This window comes from Phyllostomus hastatus, unplaced genomic scaffold (assembly GCF_019186645.2).
Source record: "Phyllostomus hastatus isolate PE091 unplaced genomic scaffold, TTU_PhHast_1.1 phas_contig_17, whole genome shotgun sequence".
Taxonomy (NCBI): Eukaryota; Metazoa; Chordata; class Mammalia; order Chiroptera; family Phyllostomidae; genus Phyllostomus; species Phyllostomus hastatus.
The window spans coordinates 2,134,094-2,155,929 of NW_025333664.1; the positions used below are offsets into that span (position 1 = coordinate 2,134,094).

The 21,836-nt window shown below is 61.2% G+C and overlaps 1 protein-coding gene across 5 annotated transcripts; it reads right to left on the reverse strand.

The window, feature by feature from the left end:
• Positions 1-220: 220 nt before the first annotated feature.
• Positions 221-21,589, reverse strand: EDN3 (endothelin 3). Of its 5 annotated transcripts, none has more exons than XM_045833119.1 (6): positions 20,879-21,589; positions 19,967-20,237; positions 4,418-4,591; positions 3,319-3,399; positions 2,820-2,907; positions 221-1,721 (listed from the first exon to the last, which is right to left on the reverse strand). In XM_045833119.1, exons 1-5 carry the CDS (start codon positions 20,928-20,930, stop codon positions 2,850-2,852), a joined length of 636 nt encoding a protein of 211 aa, XP_045689075.1. In that variant the 5' UTR covers positions 20,931-21,589; the 3' UTR covers positions 221-1,721; positions 2,820-2,849. The 5 variants fall into 5 exon arrangements, with proteins under 5 accessions (XP_045689075.1, XP_045689076.1, XP_045689073.1 ...); XM_045833120.1 differs by having other exon boundaries at positions 2,811-2,907; XM_045833117.1 differs by having other exon boundaries at positions 2,811-2,915.
• Positions 21,590-21,836: the final 247 nt, after the last annotated feature.

Genomic DNA, 21,836 nt, shown 5'->3' on the forward strand with positions numbered 1-21,836 from the left:
GCTCTCTCTCTCCCTCGGGTGGCCCCCAAACCCCTCTCCTCCCTGAAGAGTCAAGCAGCACCCCCGCCACTCGCCTAGCTCCAGATTCGACTTTGATGGAGCCTGCTTCCCCAATGCTAACGCCCTTTGGCCTCTCCAGAGGTCCAGGAAAAGTCGATGTATAAATCGGGCATCGAACACCGGCGAGAAAGAAAAAAAAAAACCACAAAGCAGAACGCTGAGCTTTTTTTATTATGCGCGTGACAGCATTTTGTGAGCGTCGGCACAATGCACGGGGGTCTCGCCCAGTGTGTGGCCACCCAGCCGGACAAGGGGTAGGCGCCTTACAAAAGTAATCTGAGCTCTAAGGCATGTGAGCTTGGATTCGGAGCACAGTTGAAACTCTCTCTACCTAGCGCAGCTTGACTGGTTAGCGGAGCCTCGTGGAGCCGCCGGAGGAGAGAACAGTCGTACAATAAATAACGGCCCCTCTAAACGCTACAGGAGTCCGGCGGCTGGCTGGTCCCTTGGGTGTCCAGGGGGGGTGGACACTCGTGTTGGTACCTCGGTAACCGAGGAGGAACTCTCAAGAGGACTAAACACCTGGTCCCGGCCAGAGCATCCGCCGCCTTACATTTCCCCACGCCATGACCTCAGCACTCCCCCCAAAGCCGGTCCTCGCGTCTGCTGTGGGGGGAGGCAGGTGGCCTGTCCCCCCACGATGACCTCGCACCCACATCCCGCACTCAGACGCGGTCACCACGGCATGGCTGGAAAAAGACGCAGCCGCGTGAGAGGGGGACCCGGGAACCGGCAGGGGTCACAGTCCCCGGTGGCTCCCAATGACACAGATAAATAGAAATGTACACAATTTACAAAGAGTTTGCGTTTGCAGCGTATCGTTCGAGAAAGCAGACACGGGATGGCCTTCAGCGGGGGCTGCCTTCCCTGCGGCTTCCTGCCAACGACCGCGCCGTGGTGGGCGGTGCGGGTCGGCCCGGGTTCAAACCCCACCTCTCCTCGTTCTCGCAAACATAAAGGTTCTGTTTTTCTTTTCCTCCTTCTTCTTGTTTTTTTTTTTTCTTGGAGACACATTCTTTTGGTGGGTCCCTAGCACAGCTGACCACTTCCGTCTAAATCCCAGAAGCCTCCGACTCACGGCGTCCTGCACAGCCGGCTGGCCGCCTGGCGCCCGGCGCTGCCGCCGCCTGCCCTCCTCTCCGCCAGGGTCCGAGCGGGCGGCGGCGGCTACGGCCCAGCCACGTGTTTACCTCTTCGGGGTTCGAGTGGGGTCCCCAGACTCCCCAAGAGGAGTCAAGTGCAAAGCTGGCGAGCAGCTTTCCCTCCTGCCATGCCTCTCCCGGACTGGCCTCCTGCCCGAAAGCCAGGCCAAGGGGGGCAGGCCCCGGGGCGCACCTGGGGTCACTGTCCCCACTGGGGAACCTGGGGTCATGGGGTGGGGCATCTTGGGGTAGGGGTGTGTTGTCAGGGGAGGGCCCTGGGGGTAGGTCTCCTCCCCCCGCAGAACTCATTCTCTGTCCTCCGGGAGCTGGGCCTGCGAGCCAGCAGGGCCCGGGACGGAGGCCTTCCTAGGACCGGGCGGCAGGCCTGTTCTCCCAGAAGCCCCCGGGGCGGTGGCGGAGTGGCGGGCGCAGTGGCGGCGGAGGCGGGGCCCCCTCCCGGGCCGGCCGGCGGTGGTGGAGGTCTAGAGACGACGCGGGCTGTCTATCCGGGGCTTCATCCTGCCTCGGAGAAAGGGGCAGAGGAGAGACCGGGGCGTGTTACAGAAGAGCTCCTTCCTGGCCGAGAAAGGCACCTCCTCCCCACCCCACGTCGAGCCCCTTCTGCGTTTCGAGCCCAGCCTCCCCACTGGGGCTTCTCGGCGTTTCCACGCCTGCGTGCCCCTGGGAGGGTGTGAGCGTGACACCGGCAGGTGCGGCTGCCAGGACCTCTCTTTGACCATCCCAAGCCCGGGACAGCGGCAGCTTCCTCTCTGACAGCGAGAATCTGGGGGCCACTGACTCCCAGTCCCACAAGGAAGCAGGGCCCGAGGCTGATGAGGAAAGGCTGCCCGAGTAGAGCTTCTCACGGGGGCTCCCCAGGCCCCAGGGGGGACCCCGTGCCCCATCCTCATCGTCTGAACGTTCGGCAGAACAACGGCGAAACAGCAAAGGCGGGGCCCTCTATGCCGGGGTCCTCTTGTGTCCTCGAACCCCAGGGCCTTCGCACGTCCTGCTCCCCTGCCCGAGCTTCCCCTCCCTCCCTCAACCCCCCGGCTCACCCCCCTCTTCCTTCAGGTCTTCGTGCCAACGCCCCTGTCCTCCCAACCCCGCATCTCCCTCCCCCCACAGCCCCCACCCCGGGCCCGCCTCCCACACGACTGAAGCCCCATGGAGGGGGTCTTGGCCCCAGTCCCTGCTGCGCCCCCGCCCTCAAGGGCAGTGCCCGCCCGGCGTGGCGCAGGTGCAGAACAAATGTGGGAGGCGGTGGATAAGTGACGTGATGGATGGGTGGCTTTAATCACGTCCCTCCCGAGCTGAGGGGGCGTTCGGGTGTGGGGTGAGGAAGAGGGAAGGGGGAAAAAGAACAAGGGGGCCAAGCGGGCACCCGTTGGGGCCTGGCTCACGCTCCCCGGGGACCTCTCTCTGCCACCTGGGCCCGCCTGCCCCCTCTCCGTTTTTATCACGGATGCTGACAGATCCCTCTCTGGACGACCGGGAGCGGTCTGCCTCCAGGTTGGAAAGCCTCCTGTATGCCTCTGAGCGTAATTCACTCTCCCCTGGAGCCGCCCCTGTGGGGACCCCGGCCACCTCCGGGCTATCCTTACAAACCGAAATTACCATCCCACTGCGGCTGTGTAGGCGGGCCATTCACCACGAATCCTGACGGACAGAATGACAAATACGTCCAGTGTGGCTGCGGGAAACCCTGAGGACCTCGTTTGAAAAAGACAAGCAGGTAAAGAAAAAAAAATAACAAAACGAATTTGGGGGGGCCGCTGCCCTTCACCTCTGTCCAGAGACAGTGGCTGGAAAGCAACGAAGGTCTTGGGTTTTTGTTTTTCTTCTTCACTAGAGACTGAATGCCACTGGAGGCCCTGCCTGCGGGGGCTCCGGGCCCCAGGGAGCTCCAGGGCTGGGCGTCCGTGTGCTCACGCCCAAGGGCCCCAGCCGCTAACGTCCAGGGCAGCCAGCTCTGTCCCCAGAGACGACTGACCGGGGGCACCGCTGCCTGTTGGGTGGCCCTCCCTGCACAGCGGGGCTCCCAACAGCCGCCTCTGGGGCCAGACGCCACCCCACACCTGCCCCCGAGCATGAGACCCCCAGAACGCAGCATTACCTCCTCGCACGCGGGCGCCCGTCCGTCCTGCGGACCGGCACAGCCCCTCCCAGGTCCGGTTTTTCCGCGGCCCCTGCGCTCCTGCGGGGACAGAGGGGTTCAGTGACTCCACCTGCGCTTCCCTGTGGTGATGACTCCCTCTTCCCCACCGCGCGGACTCACTGGGGCGCGTCTCAGAGCAGCTCACCTTGGTGGGTCTCTGCTCGCTCCCCAATACTCGTGAGGGTGAAGGACCCCAGACGAAAACTGCGGTGGGCGCTGGGGTTTCCCCGACAGCGCACCCGGGTCCCGGCCCCCGGGCCCCCACGCACAGGGCGCTCACCCTCTGCACACGTTTCTTGTGTATGGGGGGGCAGCACCCACAGGCCCCATCCCGCCACCGCCGCTGCCTGGGAAGGCGTTTTCCGGGGCGACCCTCCTGCCGGGCTGGTGAGCTTGGCCCAAAGTAAGACCAACTGAAGTAGGACCCAACTGCCATCCGCCTCCCCGCACCCGCCCCTACCGGTCAAACCCAGACCGTTCACGGGTTCGAGCCCCCAGGGCCTCACAAACTCCAGTCCGGTGGCTACAGCGCACAGCCCGGTGTCGGACCCGGGGGCTCTGGGGCCGCAGAGTGAGAGGGTGGGTCACACAGGTGAATGGACACTGCAGGCCTCCCTCCCACCGGAGCGGCCCCCACGCTGTGCCAGCCTACCCTGGCCAGGGGCAATGTGAGGTCCATGAGACCAGAGGGCCCCCTTTGCCGTTTCTGAGGAAGCTAGAAATCTGCATGTGGGAAAGGGGACAGGGGTAACTGTTCTGTTTGTGAAGGCTGGCAACTCATCGGGACTCCGGCAAGGCGCTGTGCGGCCCGGGAGGAACACGTCTGGAGACCAGGCGTGGCCACAGCCGTGCTGTGAGCTCTGTTCTGCAAGGGGCTGGGCCACCCTCCGAGAGCTGAGGGCCCCTGTCCCCTCCACTCTGGGTCCCCGGTCTCCCCAGATGCAGGCGCGCACCAGGGTCAGGCATGGCCACCCTCTGCGCCACCCCATCAGACACTCCCAGCCTTGTCTGCCCCGGGGACAGCTGACACCCGGACGCGACAAGACGGGGGTCGTACCTGCCGACGGCCAGGGTCCGGGAGCAGAAGCGCACGCAGGCCGGGTCGTGGCTCGCCGCACAAGCGCAGCGCCGTGTCCGGCCCGAGGGCTGTGGGCTCTGTGGAGATGGCTGGGCGGACCTCCTGCCACGGACCCGTCCTCTGTAGCTGGACAGTCCATAGGGCACGGTCTGTCTGCGGGGCACAAAGCAGCGTCAGGACCACGGCTGGGTGGGCAGCAGCGTGCCCCCCCAGGGGGTGTGCTGGGGCCACGGGGGTGGGAGGTGGGGGGGCCCGGCAGAGCTGGGAGCTAGGGCAGGTGTGTCTGCGCCCTCCAGGTGGCCAGGCTCCCGGGGGGACCCTGGGAGGATGGGAGGGACGGCATCATTTGGAACAATCAACATTTACGTCATTTTTTATGCCCAGGTGCACCCAAGCCGTCACTCTCCGGGGCAGGGAGAGGGTGGCCAGGCACCGCCGTGGGGCGTGACGGACAGCACACGCCTAACTCACCAGTGTTCTTGCACAGAATTCGGGGGGGAATCACTAATAAGTAGAGGAAACGTGTGGCCAAGAGTCACTTCCCTAGCAAGTCTCCGTTGCCCTGCCGGTCCCCGAGTTAACCGCCTGAGTTTCGGCGAACCCCATGGGTCATCACCGGTCACCCACCTCCAAGTGGGTTCCAACAGCCTCTCCGCATGGTCAAAACAGAAGCCATGAATTTATTTTAGCTTGAAACACACACCAGGGAGGCTCGTTGGGGTGGTGAGGGCGAAGTGGGGGGCGGCCTGATGCCCGGACCGAACTCCCTCCCTGCTGGGCTGGAGCGGAGCCACGTATATCGAATCAACACGTCACCAGACCGGTGGCATCCCCTCGGGGGAAGGTGGGCCCGGTGTGCAGCCCTCGGGGCTCGCCAACCAGCAACGCCAGCGGGGTCCAGTCGTGTTCTGCGCGTCCCCTGTGCTGAAGACCCCATTTTCCCTCGGGAGGGGGGAGGGGGTGGGGTGGCCGAACAACACGGACGCTAGTGAGGCGGGACTTGGCTGGAGGTAAATGCTCCCAGTCCTGGGGCCGCATTCGATCTCCGAGCGTCCATGTGGAGCCCAGGCCCCCGTCTCTCAGTGAAAACGGCACTCGGGGACCCACGCAGCTCCCCTTCTCCCACGGACGGCGAGACCCGCCATTCTGGCGCTGCTGTCAGCTGACCGCGCATGCCCACACAGGGGAGCGCTCGATCTCCTCCGAGAAAAACTGAAAGTCTGAAGTGTTTGGAGTTAGGTAGCCAGGCCACGCGGTGTTTCTTCATGGAGGTGTGCTGAGCGTTTCACCAGGACTGCAGTGCAAAGATCCAGCGTGCAAATGAGGCTCCGTGATTTTTTGAGAAGGTGTGCAGAGGGTAGGGCCCCTCCCTCTCTCACAGGGCAGAGGCAGGGAGCCCCCCCGCTCTCGTGCAGCCCCGGGGCTGGGCCTGTGCCCTCTGCAGGCTGGCCCGGGCCGGCCCCGAGGCAGGTTCCCGTTCCCAAGGAGCCCGCCTCGCACAGGCAGAAACTGACAGGCTGTAAAACAGCCTGATGAGCTCTTCCGTGAGACAGTTCTGTCCCTGAGCTGAACAACCACGGCTTCAAGACGCTTTGGAAACTCGGTCTTGAATCTGGAATGCGGAGGGTCCTTGGAGTTAGTTCCATGCTGAAACATGGCGGCCCAAAGAGAGACTCGGCCCCTTCTCTGTCATCCTGCTCCATCTCACACCAAGGTTGGGGGGTGCTTATCTACTCCCAGGTGGACGCACCCCCAAGCTCCAGCTGCCCCTCATCCTGCAAGCTGCTGCCCCTGGCCACCCTGTGGGGCCCAGGATATGCCCCTGGGCCCCTGTTCTGTCCCCAGCTGTCAGGCGTGGGGATGTTCGGGTGGCAGGTTTCCGGATCCCGAATACAGAGCGTGGTCTAGAGGGGACAGGACATAGCTTTCGCTCCCAGAGACTCCTTGCAGTGGGGGCGCGGCTGTGGCCAGAGGAGGGGCAGAGGCAGCCCTCTGGCCACAGGGCCCAGGGTGGGGGGTTTCTTGACCAGCTCCAGGGGTGGGTCCCCAGCTCCTCCTTGTCCCTGCCGTGAGCTCAGCACAAGGCTGGGCCAGCAGACACCACCGACTGAGCAGCCGGGAGTTCACTGTGAGATGACACAGTCCAACAACTCTGGATTCTTTTCAACCTAAAAAAGTTCAATAACCACGAAATTCTATCACAAAGAATTCCAGCGGTAGCCAAGCATTCACTATATCTAATGCATATATATGCTACTGGGGCGTGGAAGCAGGGGAAAGGAAATGTTATAAGTCCATGCACGCAGCAATGTGCAAGGTACACAGAGTGCGGAGCAGGGTTATCTGGTAATCCCATCGTTACGCTGTAAAGCGGTTACATAACGGTGACTCCACCCTCTCCACAGCTTCCTGCTCGATGGAAGGGCTGTCAGGCAGATTGGGTGGGACAGGGCACTGCCTGGAAAATCCTTACCAAGAGTTAGCAGTGAGGTAACGTTGGCTACTCTTGCTCAAGTCAGCTGTATCAGGCAGGAAAGTCTCTTCTACCATACCGGGCCTGCATTTGAGATGTGTGACTAAGCAATAAAGAGGGGTGAGGGTCATAACGACCCGGAGTGCCATTTGGCACAGCAATGCCATGCTTTGCCACGCTCCCTTTTGGCTGGCCCATCATTGTACATGCCCTAATGAGCATTCATATTTCACCTGTGGGGGGCACCCTTGGGTGATGGATGCTTTTTGAATGGTGACTTGGGAAGACCTAATGGTAGAACCATGAAAAGTCAGTGAAATCAGCCAAGACCCTTCACCTCCCACACTCTCTGCCCAATTACTTTAGCCTCTGGGGTTCGGAGAACGCAATTCCTAATCAAGGAGGGCAGCATCTCCATCTGTTCATCCGTCAGTTTTAACTCAGAGCTCCCTACAAAAGACACGCAGAAGAGATCAATCCAGATGCTCTTAGACCAAACAAGACACCCCTCCAGCACACCTGCAAATATAACATCTAGTGCTGTGTCTCTGTCTGATAAATCGCCCCTCAACATACACAGTCAGAACATTCATTACTTGCTTGGTGACAGTGATGTCAGGGCCTTATTTATCACCGTGCTCTTTTCTGCCACTTTTCCCCAAATGTCACATATAAACGTTATTAAACATTAACCTTCCAAATCTCCCATAATCATTCTTCATCTGCAGCATCATACTGGAAGCATGTTATTTCTCTCTGTGAGACGTTTTGAAATAAGGAAAACTGACTTCTTCTTTTTTTTTAAGATTCTGGTTTTAAATTCAGTGTTGCCTTTTCATAAATGAGTTAATGATCTCCATCTTCCTGATCAGGAAACTGGCTTCTACACTGGCATTTTTTCAAGGAGAGGCACAGATATTCACAAAGGTAGGGAAAGGAGCTTTGCTGGTCAAATTCTAAAATCTCAGGAAAATTTATCAAACTGTCATTCCCTCAAAAAAACAATTTCTCTCTCTCTCTCTCTCTCTCTCTCTCTCTCACACACACACACACACACACACACACACATACATTGAATAGCACTCAACACATGTCTGCTGAGTGTGCGGTGATGAGTAAGCACTGGGCTAGGCTCTGGGTGAACACATCCTTGAACAAGATGGACAAGTGGCCTTGGACACACACAGGTTCAGTTCAGTACGGAGGCCAGCCAGTTGGCATTTTAGGGGCTTAATTCAATCAGCAGATGGGCTTTTTCATCAGAAAATTTCAGAGAAGCACCCCAACTTCCAGCCTCCCTTGAATAACTCGAAGTTATGCCAACACCACCCTGCACTCCAGCACTCAGCAACGGTCCGGCACTCACAGAGAAGTCACTGCTCATGACCACTCCATTTCGCCCCAGTCCCCACCACTCCCAGTAGTACTACACCTGTCCTTCTCTGCTCACTCTCCTTACCTGTCTGGCCCTTCATGGGCACCTGAGTCTACAATCCCCGGTCTAGTGGCTTGTCCCATGTGGTGACACCAGACAAATCACATGACACAGTGACAAAATTAGCTCTTGGCACTATTTTCAGAAATAGAGTGGCTTTCCACTTTCAAAAGCCCAAGTTCTGACTCGGCGTCTCTCCAAACAGTAGAACATTTCCACATCAGAATGTCAACTTGGCCGTCGACTTCCTTCCGTCCCACTTGGGGACGCCAAGCTAGTGCTTCCTTTGGGCCCAGAGAGCTTGCTGGACAGGAGGCAGGACCCTGCCGACCAGCCCTGGGGCCCGTTTCCCGGGGGGGGCGGACAGGCGGGGGCGGCCCCAGCTGCCGGGCACCGTGGTCATCAGACGCCACCTCCCGACATCCCCAGGGTCACAACTTGCAGACCCCAGCACACTTTCTATTGAGGGCTGGTCTCAGGCTGCAGGAATCCCTTCCTTGGTGGGCACCATGCACTGCCCTTTGAGCTCAGCAACCCCTTCCTGGGCAAGGGCGCGCAGATCGCCCTCGCAGACTACCTTTGTGACCTTAGCCAGAAAGGACAGCTAGCTAAGAGTTTTGCTCTAAAGCACGGCAAGATGGAGTCGCTGTCGGAAGCGGCCGGAGTCGGCAGCCCACAAGGGCATCCGCTCACGTCCACCGACACCCGGGGACCCGCTGTGCACGAGGGCAAGGAAGCAAGGCCCCGGCAGCTCGCGGAGAGAAGTTCCCTCTCAACCCACTTAAAAGCCCGGAATTCTCTAGAGCCTGGGGCCAACATTAGTGGTTTTTGTCTCCGGAAATCCAATCTCTTCTCTTCACCCTTGGGAATCACCCCTCCATTCTGTGTGAGGTCTTGGCGAGGCTGTCAATCAACGTGTGGAGACTTCCCCTGCCTGAGGACTCGTCCAGAGACCCAAGCTGGGCAACCGGACCCTGTCTCTCCCAAGACAAGGGAGCAGAGAGCCACCGAAGGTCAGAAAGTGCTCAGAGCTGCTCTGGGCCAGGCAGTGCCATCCTGCCTGTCTGCCGGACTGCACCCCTGGGTCCCCAGGCCTGTCGTGTGCCTCTCCTCTCTGAGCCTGGGGCTGCTTCCCCACCAGTCTGTAGGTTACCCTGCAGCTCTCCAATAGCTTTTTTTATGCTGTGTTAGCCGGACTGAGTTTTTCTGTTGCCTATGGCCAGCGAGCTCCAGCCAACCTGGACCTCGCTTTCTTGAGATGGATGCAACCAGCATCCCCTGGGTTTAACAGAAAAACCTAGAGTCCCCCCAGCTGCCGGGGACAAGTACAGACCTCCTGCACTGCAGCCGCGCACGAGAAAGAGTGCGTTCAAAACCAGAACAAAACCCGGCAAACAGCCGGCTGGAGTCCGCTCCTCCCCGGCGAATGTTTGGTTTGGACTGCACTGCCCGTCACGCAGGTGGAGGGAGGCGCACCACTCTGAGACCCAGAGGCCGGCCCCCGACCCTTGGGTGACCGCTCAGAAGTCTCATCCTCCAGCGAAGTGATTCTGCGTCCACTCATCAAAGGCTGCGGAAGTCTGCCAGGGGCCAGGCCTCATGCCAGACAGCCAGGGGGTGCCCTTCCAACCCCCGGGAAAGAAAACAGGCTGGGAAGCACAGCTCTCCGGTGGCCTTGCTAGACAAGCAGAAAACACACACACACACGCACCTTCCGGTTCTAAAGACTATTACCCCAATGTTCCGCGCTCAAGCAACACAGTGGAATCGGCAATCTGCAGCTTTACTCCCCTGCAGAAAGTTCTAGCATCTTTAGGTTGGAAGACCCCAAAGCAGTTGGAGGAGCTCCCACCCGTGTGGAAACTCCTCCTCCCACAGTCCAGGAAATCAAAAGAGTGAGCAATGTGCTATGGGCTAGTGGTTAACTTTTTTAAGGATCTTCCCCGCCCGCCCCACCCCCACCAAAACCCCAACTTTTGGGTTTATCCTGGACTTAACTTTGTAGGAACTTGACCAGAATCATATCCGTGTTCAAAGAGAGTTGAGCACTGACCCTCACCAATCAGACCCAAGAACAGTTCTGCACCTGTAGTGCAGGGGTGGCCCTTGGGCCGCCACAGCTGGACTCTGTCCACCCGGAATCACTGAGGGTTCCTGCTTGTTCACCTCTGCGCCCAGGGCAGCCGATGTGGCGCCTGGCTCAGAGTGGGTGCTCTGCGATACTTCCCTATCTCAACAGTCAGTCTCTGTGGGGGGAAAGAAGGAAATGAGGAAGGAAGGGAGAGAGGGAGAGGGAAGGAAGGAAGGAAGGGAGGGAGGGAGGGAGGGAGGAAGGAAGGGAGGGGGGAAGGAAGGAAGGGAAGGGAGGGAGGGAGGGAGGGAAGGAAGGGAGGAAGGAAGGGAGGAAGGGAAGGGAGGGGAGGAAGGGAGGAAGGGAGGAAGGAAGGAAGGAAGGAAGGAAGGAAGGGAGGGAGGAAGGGAAGGAAGGAAGGAAAGTGAGGGAGGAAGGAAGGGAAGGGAAGGGAAGGGAGGGAGGAAGGAAGGGAAGGAAGGGAGGAAGGAAGTGAAGAAGGAAGGAAGGAAGGAAGGAAGGGGGGGGAGGAAGGAAGAAAGGGAGGAAGGAAGGGAGGTAGGGAGGGAGGAAGATGGTCTGAGTTAGCCTGACTTCCAGGCCACACCTGCTCTCCCAAGCACAGAGAACCCTTCACCGATTTCGTGCGGCCCGACTATTGCGGCGCTGGACTGGCCCACCTTCGGGGGGGGCTTTCCCAGAGGGCATGTGGCCTCTAGATCACGCGCAGTGGAAGAACTGCGTCTTGCTAAGGCTTCCGGAGGGCCCCATCGACGCCAGCACAGAGAAGCCGTTGGCACAGGTGAGGGAGGCATCCAAGGTGAAACCACAGGCTGCTCGCGGTTCCTGGCCCGCGTCCCAGACGAGCTCCCTGGGAGTTGGGGTAAGCGCCTCCCCCCCGGGCTTGACAAATGGAAGGGCCAGACCTCCGGAAGGGCCCGTCCAGCTGCAGAGCCTCACACGCCTGTGGTGTCCCGCACGCATCTCCAGAGCAGTGCAATCGCCGGACAGGGCCTACCGGGGGGTCCCACCTTCTGGGCCACAGTGGCAGAAGAAGAGTTGTCTTGGGCCACCCACTAAATACTCGAACGCTAATGAAAGCTGGTGAGTGCCGAAAAGGTTTTAAGTGAATTCACGATTTCGTGTTGGGCCGCATTTCCAGCCACGCTGGGCGGCATGCGGCCCGCGGGCCGCGGGTCGGACCCCCAGCCCCAGCCCTTCTTTCCAGCAATGAAGCGACAACGGAAACGTGGGGGTTCTGTCCCCCTCAAGGGAAGAGGTGCCCAGGATCCCCGCAACGGTATTTAGAAAGCCTCTGTGTCCTGTGACCGCATAGCTGAGCTGAAAAATAACCCCAGAGCCACAGACCGATTCAGCCCCTCGCCCCACCGGGATACACGGTCCTCCCCGAACATGGTGCACGCAGCCCAACCGGTATTCAGCGGACGCGGGGAGGCTGAGGAGACGAGGACGGCGGAAGAACCCTTCGGTGTTGGTTGCGTGGTGTGGGGTTTTGAGGAGTTACAGCTCGTTAAAAATATCAGAGCAACCAACAGCTCGTGTACGTGCAGGACGACGCCGTCCACGGAACCCCCGGCGTCCGCTGGCCTTCCCCCCGCACCCCGCCACAACCCACATGTGTCCCCCTAAGTCAGGCTAGAGTTTCTCTCCGCAACCCGCCGTGACCCTGACGAATTCCAGGTCAGATGTCTGTCTGGCGCGGCCTCATTATAACTTGATGCGAAGCCGCAGACAGACGGGGCCCGAAATAGTCCCCAGGCGCAGAAACCGGAGGGCGAAAGCAGGAGCCGGTATTGTCGTTCGGGCGGGTGGGGGGTGGGGGCTTGGGAAGGGATTTTTTTTACAAATGCATAAGCCAACAGGCCTCCCTTTAAACAGTGCGCAGGAAACAAGAGAGGGCACCCTTGCTCCTTTCCGGGAGATTCCGCCCCAAGGGTGGGAAGTCCTGCACACTCACTCCCGAGAGACAGTGATACGGCCGCTGCCTTTCCTCCTCATCGGCGCGTCTGTGGCCTTGGGTCCTTGTGTCCATTGGTAGCTGCGGTCCATCGACCGCGTGCCTGCAGCCAGGGAGAGTTGAGCCCCCCCTCTCGATTCATAGGCTTTATCCCCAAACCAGACGCCCAGGAAGGCTTAGGGGGAGGCGGGTAAGAAAGTCTGGCAGGCACAGGTCTGATCCCGCCTATCAAATGTTGCTATTTTGTCGATTATGAAATTTTTGCATTAATTTTGATTAAAAAAAAAACAATGCAATAACTTTTATTTATCTTTGCCGCTGACTTTTTGGCCTCTCCTTCAAGTCTGCTCCCGAGGGAGCACGTCTCTGACCTCACCCCGTCCCTGACCCCGCCGGAAACCCGGGAAAGCGGTTCGAGAAACCCAGAACAGACTCGCCCGCCGCCGCTGCCTTCTCACCGACTCGCTTCTGACCTTCAGCAAAGCTGTCTATGCCCCCAAGTCTCGGGCGAAACTGCCCATCGCGGGCCACTGGAGCCGCCGCCGAGAACGAACCTCGCACCGTGGCGCCCCAGCGGCATCAGCCCCCCGAGCCTGTCTCACGAAAGGAATCTGTTTCTGCTTTTCAGATGACCCGCCCAGGGCCCAGGGCCCCCGCCGCCCTGGTGTAGAGTTACTGCTCCGTGAGGCCTGCTGCAGCGGCGGCGGCCCCGAGGCCGTAAGAGCCCCGAGGGCCTGTGTCTCCCGGCCTTCGACATGCGGACAAGTCCCCCAAGCACTGTCGGTTCCCGAGACCCCGAGGAGGGGCCTTTGAGAAAGTCGCCAACCGGCCGCCGTGTCCTGCTTGTCCGTTCCTGGGGGACTCCCTAGCTCAGCGGGACCTGGCAGCACCCCACACCGTGTCCGGACCAGCCGCTCATCCACACCGCGGCCCCGTCCGGGTTCATTGTCTGAGTAAAATTGGCTCCTGTGCCACATGGTGGGAAACGTGTGCGTGCTTGTGTGTGCATGCGTGTGTGTCCCATTTAAGGGATTCTCTGTTTCCATCCCAAACCTGACGCAGGCCAGCGGGTCATTTCCTCGTAGGAAGCAGCCGCCTGTGCTGGAAGGCCGGGCGGCGGTTTTGAGAGGCTACCTGGAGGGAGGGAGGGAGGGAGGGGCCCACGTCCGGGTGCCATCAGACGCGCCGAGAAGCTGCTAAGAGGCTGCGTGTCCAGCCCGGATGCAGAAAAAGCCGTGCGGAGTTCCAGCGCGGCGTGGGCCCCCTCCCCCACCCCCCAACACCCTCCTGGCCCCTGTTTTAAATTCCTGCAGGAATAACCTCACTGGGGGGTCAGAAGGTTTTATGTGTCTTCAGACTTAAAGCCAAGTTCCGAGTGGCAATGTCCCTTTCATCTAGCCGAAACCTAAATCCCCCCCGCCCCCCGGGGTCACACAGAGTCACGACCACCCGGTCCCAAGTTTTCTGGCTGCAAATTAAACAGCCCCCAGGTCAGGTTGGACCAGCTGCTTCTCCTCTAAGCTTGGCTTGCACCTGGATACCCCTCACCCACTCAGACCCCCCCCCCAGGCAGAAAAGGGGGCTTTCGGGCTGAGCGGCCCCGACAGAGAGTCACCCTGTGGGAGCGGACCTCTGCAGCCAACTCCGAAATTTAGCCCGAAGGCCCTCAGTTTTCAAGACACGCCTTGCCGTGGGGTGTTCTAAGAGATACACTACTCAGACTCAAAATAAGGATCTAAACACGCACTGGATTCCCAAGGAGGAGCTAGGAATGGAGGAATGGGAAGGAAAAAACTCATAAAATAAAACCATCGTCTTTCAGGCCCTGCGTTTAAGGTCACTGTCAGTCTGGCTGGCGTCACCTTCTCCCGCGTGCCCCGATCTATCTATTATTTTTCATAAACAGGTGTCCGTAGTATTTCCTGGGACTGCTCCCTGGTGACCCGCACGTCAGGTCCTGGGCAGTGCTGGGTGACACTGGGAACGAAGGGTCCCCGGGCCCCACGGGCTGGGTCCTCAGCCTGCCAGTCCGAAGACATGACACGTACCCTGCAGGGCTGGCCGGCCGTGACCGTGAGAATGCAGACAGACCCCTTACCGAGACGTCACCAGGAGGCTTTAACAAAGAGGGTCTGAACCCATCATTCAAATTATCCTGAAATGCCAGACCCTGGTCCCTGTCCCCATTAGCAGAGGGAGCCCAGGCCGGCGGCTTCAGGGAACACCAGGTCCCCTTCCCCTGGCATCGCAGTGTGTCCCCAGGTGAGCAGGAAGCAATGAGAAAACAAGGAAGCAGGGACCCAAGGGCGTGACCAAACCCGGGCAAGCCGGAGCAACCTTTGGCCGCTGGCATCCTTATCTAGCTGCTTATCAGCTGCAGCCGCAGGCGCGCCCTTCCGAGTGTCTGCCACCCTGCCGCGAATCAGAGGCTCCCGGGCCGCCCACCCAGCCCTCCAGGAGCTACGGGAGACCGAGGCCGGCGGTCCCAGGAGGCTGACCTCGGCAGAGGTCCTCCAGAAAGAACCCTGCCCCCGGCGTCCTGCGACCCCGGAGCGGGACACGGCTGCGGGAGCACTGGCCCCGGCACGGGCTGCCCTTAGGGCCAGGTCTCCGAGGGACTGAGTGCCCTGAGCGTGTCCCCGCTGCTTCCGCATGTCCTCTTCACACACCTTTCCTCACGGGCAGCTCAGCCCGCGCCACCGCAGCCCCCGTCAGCCCCGCCACCCTCCCCACAGGCACCGCCGTGATTCCCCCGGCGGCCAGAGACACTGCCCCTCTGCCGCAACGGCGGCGTCTCCACCCACAGTGCCCCCACATCCCGGCTCACGGGTCCGGGGCTGTTACTGGGGTCCCTGGAACCGCACAGCGGGGGGACAGCCGGCCCCACGCACGTCCGCGGGGGCTGGGGCTCTGGATCCAGCCGCCGCAGGGAGCCGTCCCACCATCTGGAAAGTCTCTCCTCGGGGGCAAGCTGACGGCGCTCCTCTGGGACGACACGGGGCGAAAGGGAGTCTGGCGGAGCGCGCGGCCTTTTTGCGGTGGAACCCAGCTCTGTCCGCTGTCGCGCTTGTTGTCGTCACTCCGCTTCTCTGGGAAGGGGAGGGCCCCAGAGCAAACACCACCCCAGCTGGTCCGAGCCAGCGCAGCGCGCTTTGGAGCAGCCGGGGCTGCCACCTGGGTCCCCAGCCTAGAGCCGGACCGACGTCCACCCTGACGTGGGGTGCAGAGACAGGGTGTCCCGACCCCAGGCCACATGCCGAAGCAGGGCTCCTGGGTCTGGGGTCTTCCCCCCAGAGTAGGGGTGTGGGTCCCAAAGCGCCCAGCCCAGTCACGGCAGCAAACACCCCGCACTGCTCTTCCACGAGTACGTTCCCACTTGTCGGCCCACACAGCTCAGAGCCTGAAACACACGGCCACTGCTACGCGTCACGGTGCCTCCCCCGTGCGCCCCTGAAGAGTTAACCGTGGGCAGCTTTCCTCAATCCTCGGGAACACAGTGGGGAGGAACACAGTAGGGAGGGACACAGTAGGGAGGGACACAGCGGGGCCCTTGCGGGGTGTCCTGCAGCCCCATCCTCCACTTGACGGGCTGGCTCCCCTCTGCAGCCAGGGGTACGGTAGCAGCCACAGAGGGGCTGGCCCGCCGTGGGGTGTGGTTAGAACTGAGAGCCCTGTGTGGCTAATTTTGTGTGTCCATTTGGCTGGGCCACGGGACCCAGATATTTGGTCGAACAACAGTCTAGATGTATCTGGGAAGGTATGGCGTAGATGTCATTAATATTCAAATCAGTAGACTTGGAGTAAAGCAGATTGCCCTCCAGAGTGTGGTGGGCCTTGTCTAATCAGGTGAGGGCCTTAACAGAAAAGACTGAGGTACTCTGAAGAGAAAGGAGTTCTGCCTCCAGAATGCCTTTGGACTCGAACCTGCAACATCAACTCCTCTTTGTGTGTCTATACAGACATGTATGCCCCCCCTACACACACAGACACATGGGTCCTGTTGGTTCTGTCCCTCGGGGGGCCTGACCAGTGCAATCCCTCACTACATCATAAGGCCGTCTGTTTCACGAGACTCGCAGAGCACAGCCCCACGTGTACAAGAACGGAAGCACACGGACTGCTTGTTCACGGCTTCCCCCGGTTCTTGGCAATTGCCCATGGCCGTGAGGTGGCACGGGTGTGTCTCTGACTTGGGGGTCTGTTTCCGTCTGTGTTGGCAACGGCAGGCCGTCTGGGGGAAGGTTGAGGGGTGGGGGCTTTCCAGCACGGCCAAGGAACGTCACGAAAACCATCCCATCCCTGGGACAGCTGTGGTCTCAGCTGCCTACACAGGGACAAGAAGGGCAGAGGCCCAGGACACACTGAGTTCTTCCTTGGGGGCTGCGGACCTGCCACAGGACACCACGGAAGTCACAGGCAACATCCCTGGGAAAGCCCGCACTGCCACCCCCATCTGCAGGGGCGTGGGAGCCCGCACAGAGAGAGCGCCCACGCCTCCAGCACAAGAAGCTTGTTGGTGGGGGAACCTCACACTGGAACCTCGGTGGCAGCAAAGCCCGGGAACCATCACCGTGGGGCAGGACTTGGCCCGAGCCCTGCTGCCCGCTGCGTGCTGCATGTTGGCAGGAGGGGCTGGCCCAGCTCGGGCCTGGAAGCGTGTGGGTGCAGGCGGGAGACTCAGAGGACCCTCTGCTTTCACACCCGGAAGATCCTCCGGGGCGTCACCGGTCTCTCGTGCCTGAACTAGACCCGCACGGAGAGGCAGAACAGATCTCAGCGGACACCCCGGCCTTCCTCCTGCGGCGCTGAGGCCCTTAATCGTAGCATAAAGGGCTGCACTCACGGAAAGCCCGAGACTTTGGAAATGCCCTTCCAAAATAAAGCAGAGGGTGGGTGCCATCTCCGGGAGACTGAACAGGCTGTGGGAGGAAAGACGCCAGCAGCTGAGCATCACCCCAAGTTCAAGATTCTTGATTTAGGCGTGAGGATCAAGGCCTGCTGGGTTCTCAGGGCAGCCAGCAGCAGGGACAGGGAGCTAATCGCACTCTGGAGAAGTTTCCAGAGACCAGGAGGGTCTGATGGAGGAGAGAGGGTGACAGGTGAGAGAGAAGGTGACAGGTGAGAGAGAGGGGAACACGCAGGAAGTGGAGCTATGGCGGGGGCAGCAGAGAGACCCAGAGGACACCTTGTCCTGCCCACTGCGGCTCCTTGGGTGCGAGCGAGGGATTTGTCAGACTCTTTCATTTCCCCGAAGGCCCACATTCCTGTCCCCACAGCCTACTGCAATCTCGTCTGAGCTGTTTCAGAGACATCAACTGGACCGGTCTACATATCAACGGAGAGTTTTAGGAAGGAAGGAAGAAAGCAAGGAAAAAAGAAAGCAGGGAGGGGAGGGAGAAGAAAAAAACCCAGAAAGAAAAAGAAAGACAGGGAAGAAAAAGACGATCCAGAAAAATCTTCCTTGTAAAAATTATTTTGCTTGTCTAACTCCAAGACGCTCAGGTCTGGCTATTGTCATTCCTGTTTCCCGAGGAGCCCGCGGGACTCCCAAACACCGTATTTAATCCCTCTTCGCTAGAGCTTCACACGAGCCAGGGGCCGGGGAGAGAGGAAGACGTAAATCACGCCGGGAGGGAAAGTCAGCACGCTGGCGGACCTGGAAAAAGCCAGAGATGCACGGCTGTGTCTCGGGCCACGCGAGCCAACGTGGGACAATGGGACAGGCGTCCTCACAGGTCGCGGGCTCCGCCTGTGCTCCCGGGCGAGTTCACGGTGGTTGGTGCCCCCGCCGGTGTGGGGGCTCAGGGACTGGGGGCTCGGGGACGGGCAGAGGACCGAGGTGGTCTCCTCCCCTCTTGCCCGCCTCTGCCCGAGGGCCCCGCCCCTAACTCAGTTGGCCTCCTTTCTCCTTCTAGACGGATCCAACGCTTGGGATCCTTGCCAAGGCAAGACTCAGTCCTGCGGCCGAGCACCCCGAGTGCCGCCAGGCTCTGCAAAGCTAATTTGGTCAGACCACAAGGCCAGGAGGATAAGAATCAAGACAGGTGTCAGGGCGCCGGGGACCATAGGAGAAGGTGACCCTCATCACTGCCGGAGCTCAGGAGGCGATCGACGGCAGCCTTATTCGGGAGCCCGTCCGGACCACGTTTCCTGCATCTTCCCCGTGAAGGGAAGGTGACAGAGCAGGCCGCCACCCTCCCTCCCGTGGACTGACTGTGTGTCGCAGCCTGACCGTGCGCAGCCCAATTCTGCATCAGGATTGGCTACAGAGCTGGTGCGGCCCAGGACGAAACGCGAGGGTGGACCCTCTGGCTCGGAAGGTATTGAGAACCTCCAGACAGCCAAGGGCAGGTTCGCCCGCGCTGCGCACCCTGTGCCAGCGTCCGGGTTCCAGGGGGACACCGCCCTGCCTGCCGTTCTGCAATGGGCGACTTTTCACACCTGCCCCGGGTGTCATTAGAGGTCTCGTCCCCTGGTTTGGGAGACGGCGACACCTCGGCTTTGCACTTCTCTCTCCAGGTGCCCGTGTAACACGGCGGGAAGTGAGGCCGCCAGCTGCCCACCGCACGCTCGGGGACGGAGGGCACCGTGACGAACCTGAACCGAGGTGGCGTTCAGAGCGGGGGCAAAGCTGCCTGTCCAGGCCCGGGGGTCCCCATTCCCACGGAATCCCTAGCAGGATGCCAGGTGTCTCAAAAGGTCCCAGAACAACCAGGGCACAAACCGTGGGGACATGTGGTCCAAGGCCCAGGTTTTAGAGACCGGAGGGCAAAGCCCGGAGGCTGGGGGCCCGAGCGGGGTCGAGTCCTCTGCGCCTCGGACGAGGCTTCTGCAGAAGGGGTCCTGGAGGAGCCAGTGCCCTGGGGGTTGGGGCCCCTCCCACGACTGAGCACTGTCTGCGGCCTCAGGGGAGTTTGACCTCACAGCAAGGCAGCCCCTGGACAGCGCAGGGAGGAGCCCTGTCTCAGCCTTGAGAGAACTCCAGGGGACAGCAGCGGGGGGGGGGCTGGGGGACAGAGCAGGCCGTCTGTGAGGACTCGAGTAACTATGACCCATCGGTTCTCCACCCCTGACCCCTGGCACCCGGGGAATCTCACCCTGGCAGGCAGGTTCCACCAGGCCCTGCCAGGCCCACCCCTGTTCCGCTCCCTGCTCCCTGCTCCCTGCTCCCTGGAGAGCAGGCTGCTGTCAAGGAATGTGAAACTCCTTGGAGGCTGGCAGGGTCAGCAGGGGGTTGGCTCCCTCAGCGCGGGGGGCAGGACAGAACGTTCGGGGCTCCCTCCTTCTCCCAGGGACTTCTCAGGTATCTAATCCCTCTGGCAGGCTCATTTCACTGGGAGGGAGGGCTCCCCCTTCCACCAGCTCAGAAACTCTGGGGTGGGGTTTCTCCTGGGCCAGGCCCTCCCAGGGGATGGGGGGCCACACACTGACCTGTCAACGGGACCCGGGCTGCAGGACAGCCAGCGAGAGCTGAGCGCTGAGCCAGAGCAGGTCCCCCGGGAGCGCGGAGACGGACCTGGCACCGGGAGCCCCCGCCCTCTCAGGCTCATCCCCACGCCCGGGGCACTCACTCAGGGGTGTTGATCCAGATGATGTCCAGGTGGCAATAGTAGACGCACTCCTTGTCCTTGTAGGTGAAACATGTGCAGCGTCTGGCCCGGCGACGCGCAGGGCCCCCCTGGGCCTCCTGTTCCCCGGACCAACCGGGTCCTTGCTCCTGCCCAGGGTCCCTGAGACTCAGAGCCCACGCTGTGGTCATGGCCACGGTTTCCTCGGTGTCCCCTTCCGATCTGGATGTAGGGGGGACCTGGGGGACGCCACTCCTGCCAGCAGGCACCAATCCTGCGGGAAGGAGGCAGAATGAGGGGTTCCTGAGCTCCTGAGTGTGCATGACCCCCCCCCACCCTCCCTCCCCCAAGTCCGGGCAGAGGGAGGCCACTGAGCTTTCTGCAAAGTTTGCAAGCTCGTTGCACTTTCTAGAGCGTCTCTGAGCTATGCCAAACATTCTGAAAAGTTTGCAAAGCTATGTGCCCAGTTTTTGAAAAGTTCGCAAGCCCTGTGTGCACGGGTGGAGTGTTTGCAAGCTATCTTCTCCCTCTGCAAAGTCTGCAAGCTATTTGCACCCGTTGGAAACATGCGAGCATTCTGCACACTTTTCCAAAACTTTGCCATCATTTTTGCAGTTTTGAGGAGTTCGCAAACTTTTTGAAAAGTTCCCAACTTCATGAAAAACTGACCAAGGAAGCCCAGGCCACACACAGGTCTCCTCTGGTCTGCTCATGGGCTGCGTGCAACCTCCAGAGCCCCTGGGGCAGTCCTTGCACCCCGCTTCTGCTCCCACCTTCCCCCAGGTGCCTTCAGGGATGGTGAGCCCAAGCAGGAGGCTGCGCCCCGCAATTCACCCTTCCCCGCGCCCCCACCCCCACCCAGGGTCCTTTTGTGTGCGCCCGCGCCAGAAGAGGCGCCCCGCCCCGCCCGCTTACCTGCGGCGGAGGTCACGGTGAGTCCGAAAAGGAGCCACGACCCCAGCTCCATGAACCCCGATCGGGCGCGGGAGCACCGGGCCTGGAGGACGCACTCCTGCGGCCCCGGAAGGGGTCTCGGGCCGGGCACGGCGGGCCTCGCCCTCCAGCTGTGGGGATCAGAGGCCGGCCGCCCGCTCACTGGGTCCCGGCTCCCGCCAGGAGTTGGCTGCGGCGGTCTCAAACTTCAGAGCGCGCTGCCCATCCCTCCGCAGGGCTGGCCGGCTGTGGGCTCAGGCTTTTCTGGCTCCCGCACCACCCCCTCGCCTCCCCGCCCCCCCTCCCCCGAGGGGCTGGAGCTGCTGCGCGGGGCCTTTGAACCCCGGCTGCAGCGGGGGTCGCCTTCTAGGCGCGGAGGGAAGCCACCCCGAGCGCTGCGGCCCGCCCGGCGCGGCGCACCCAGCACAGCGAGGGGCGGCGGCGGCGCGACCGGCCGGGTGCGGTGGGGTGGGGGCCGGGACAGCTGCCGGGAGGCCACGCGAACACACACACTCACACACAGACACACACACAGGCCCTCGCGCGGGCGCGCGCGCTCACACTCACACCCCGCCCGCCGCTGCTCCGCCGCCCCGGGACGGCCGCCCCCACCGGCAGAGCGATAGGAAAGATAAAAGGCTGCGCGGAAGCGCTGCTATCTTTCTTTCATCTCCCGCGGGCGGCGGAGGGAAAGGGACCTTCTCACCGCTCACCTAATGACACCTTACCCTCCCTCGCACAGGGCCTGCCCGCCAGGCCCCGGACGTACTTTACTCTCCTGACTCAGGCCCTGGCCGGCTCCCTGCCTCTCCCAGGAGCCCCGAGGAAGTGGGTGTGGGCAGCAGGCCCCGAGCAAAGTCAACCCAGGAGCGGGGTTAGCGGTCCTGGGGGGGCCGGGACCCTCGCAGCCCCCTGCAGGGGGAGGTGGCTTCAGTGAGGG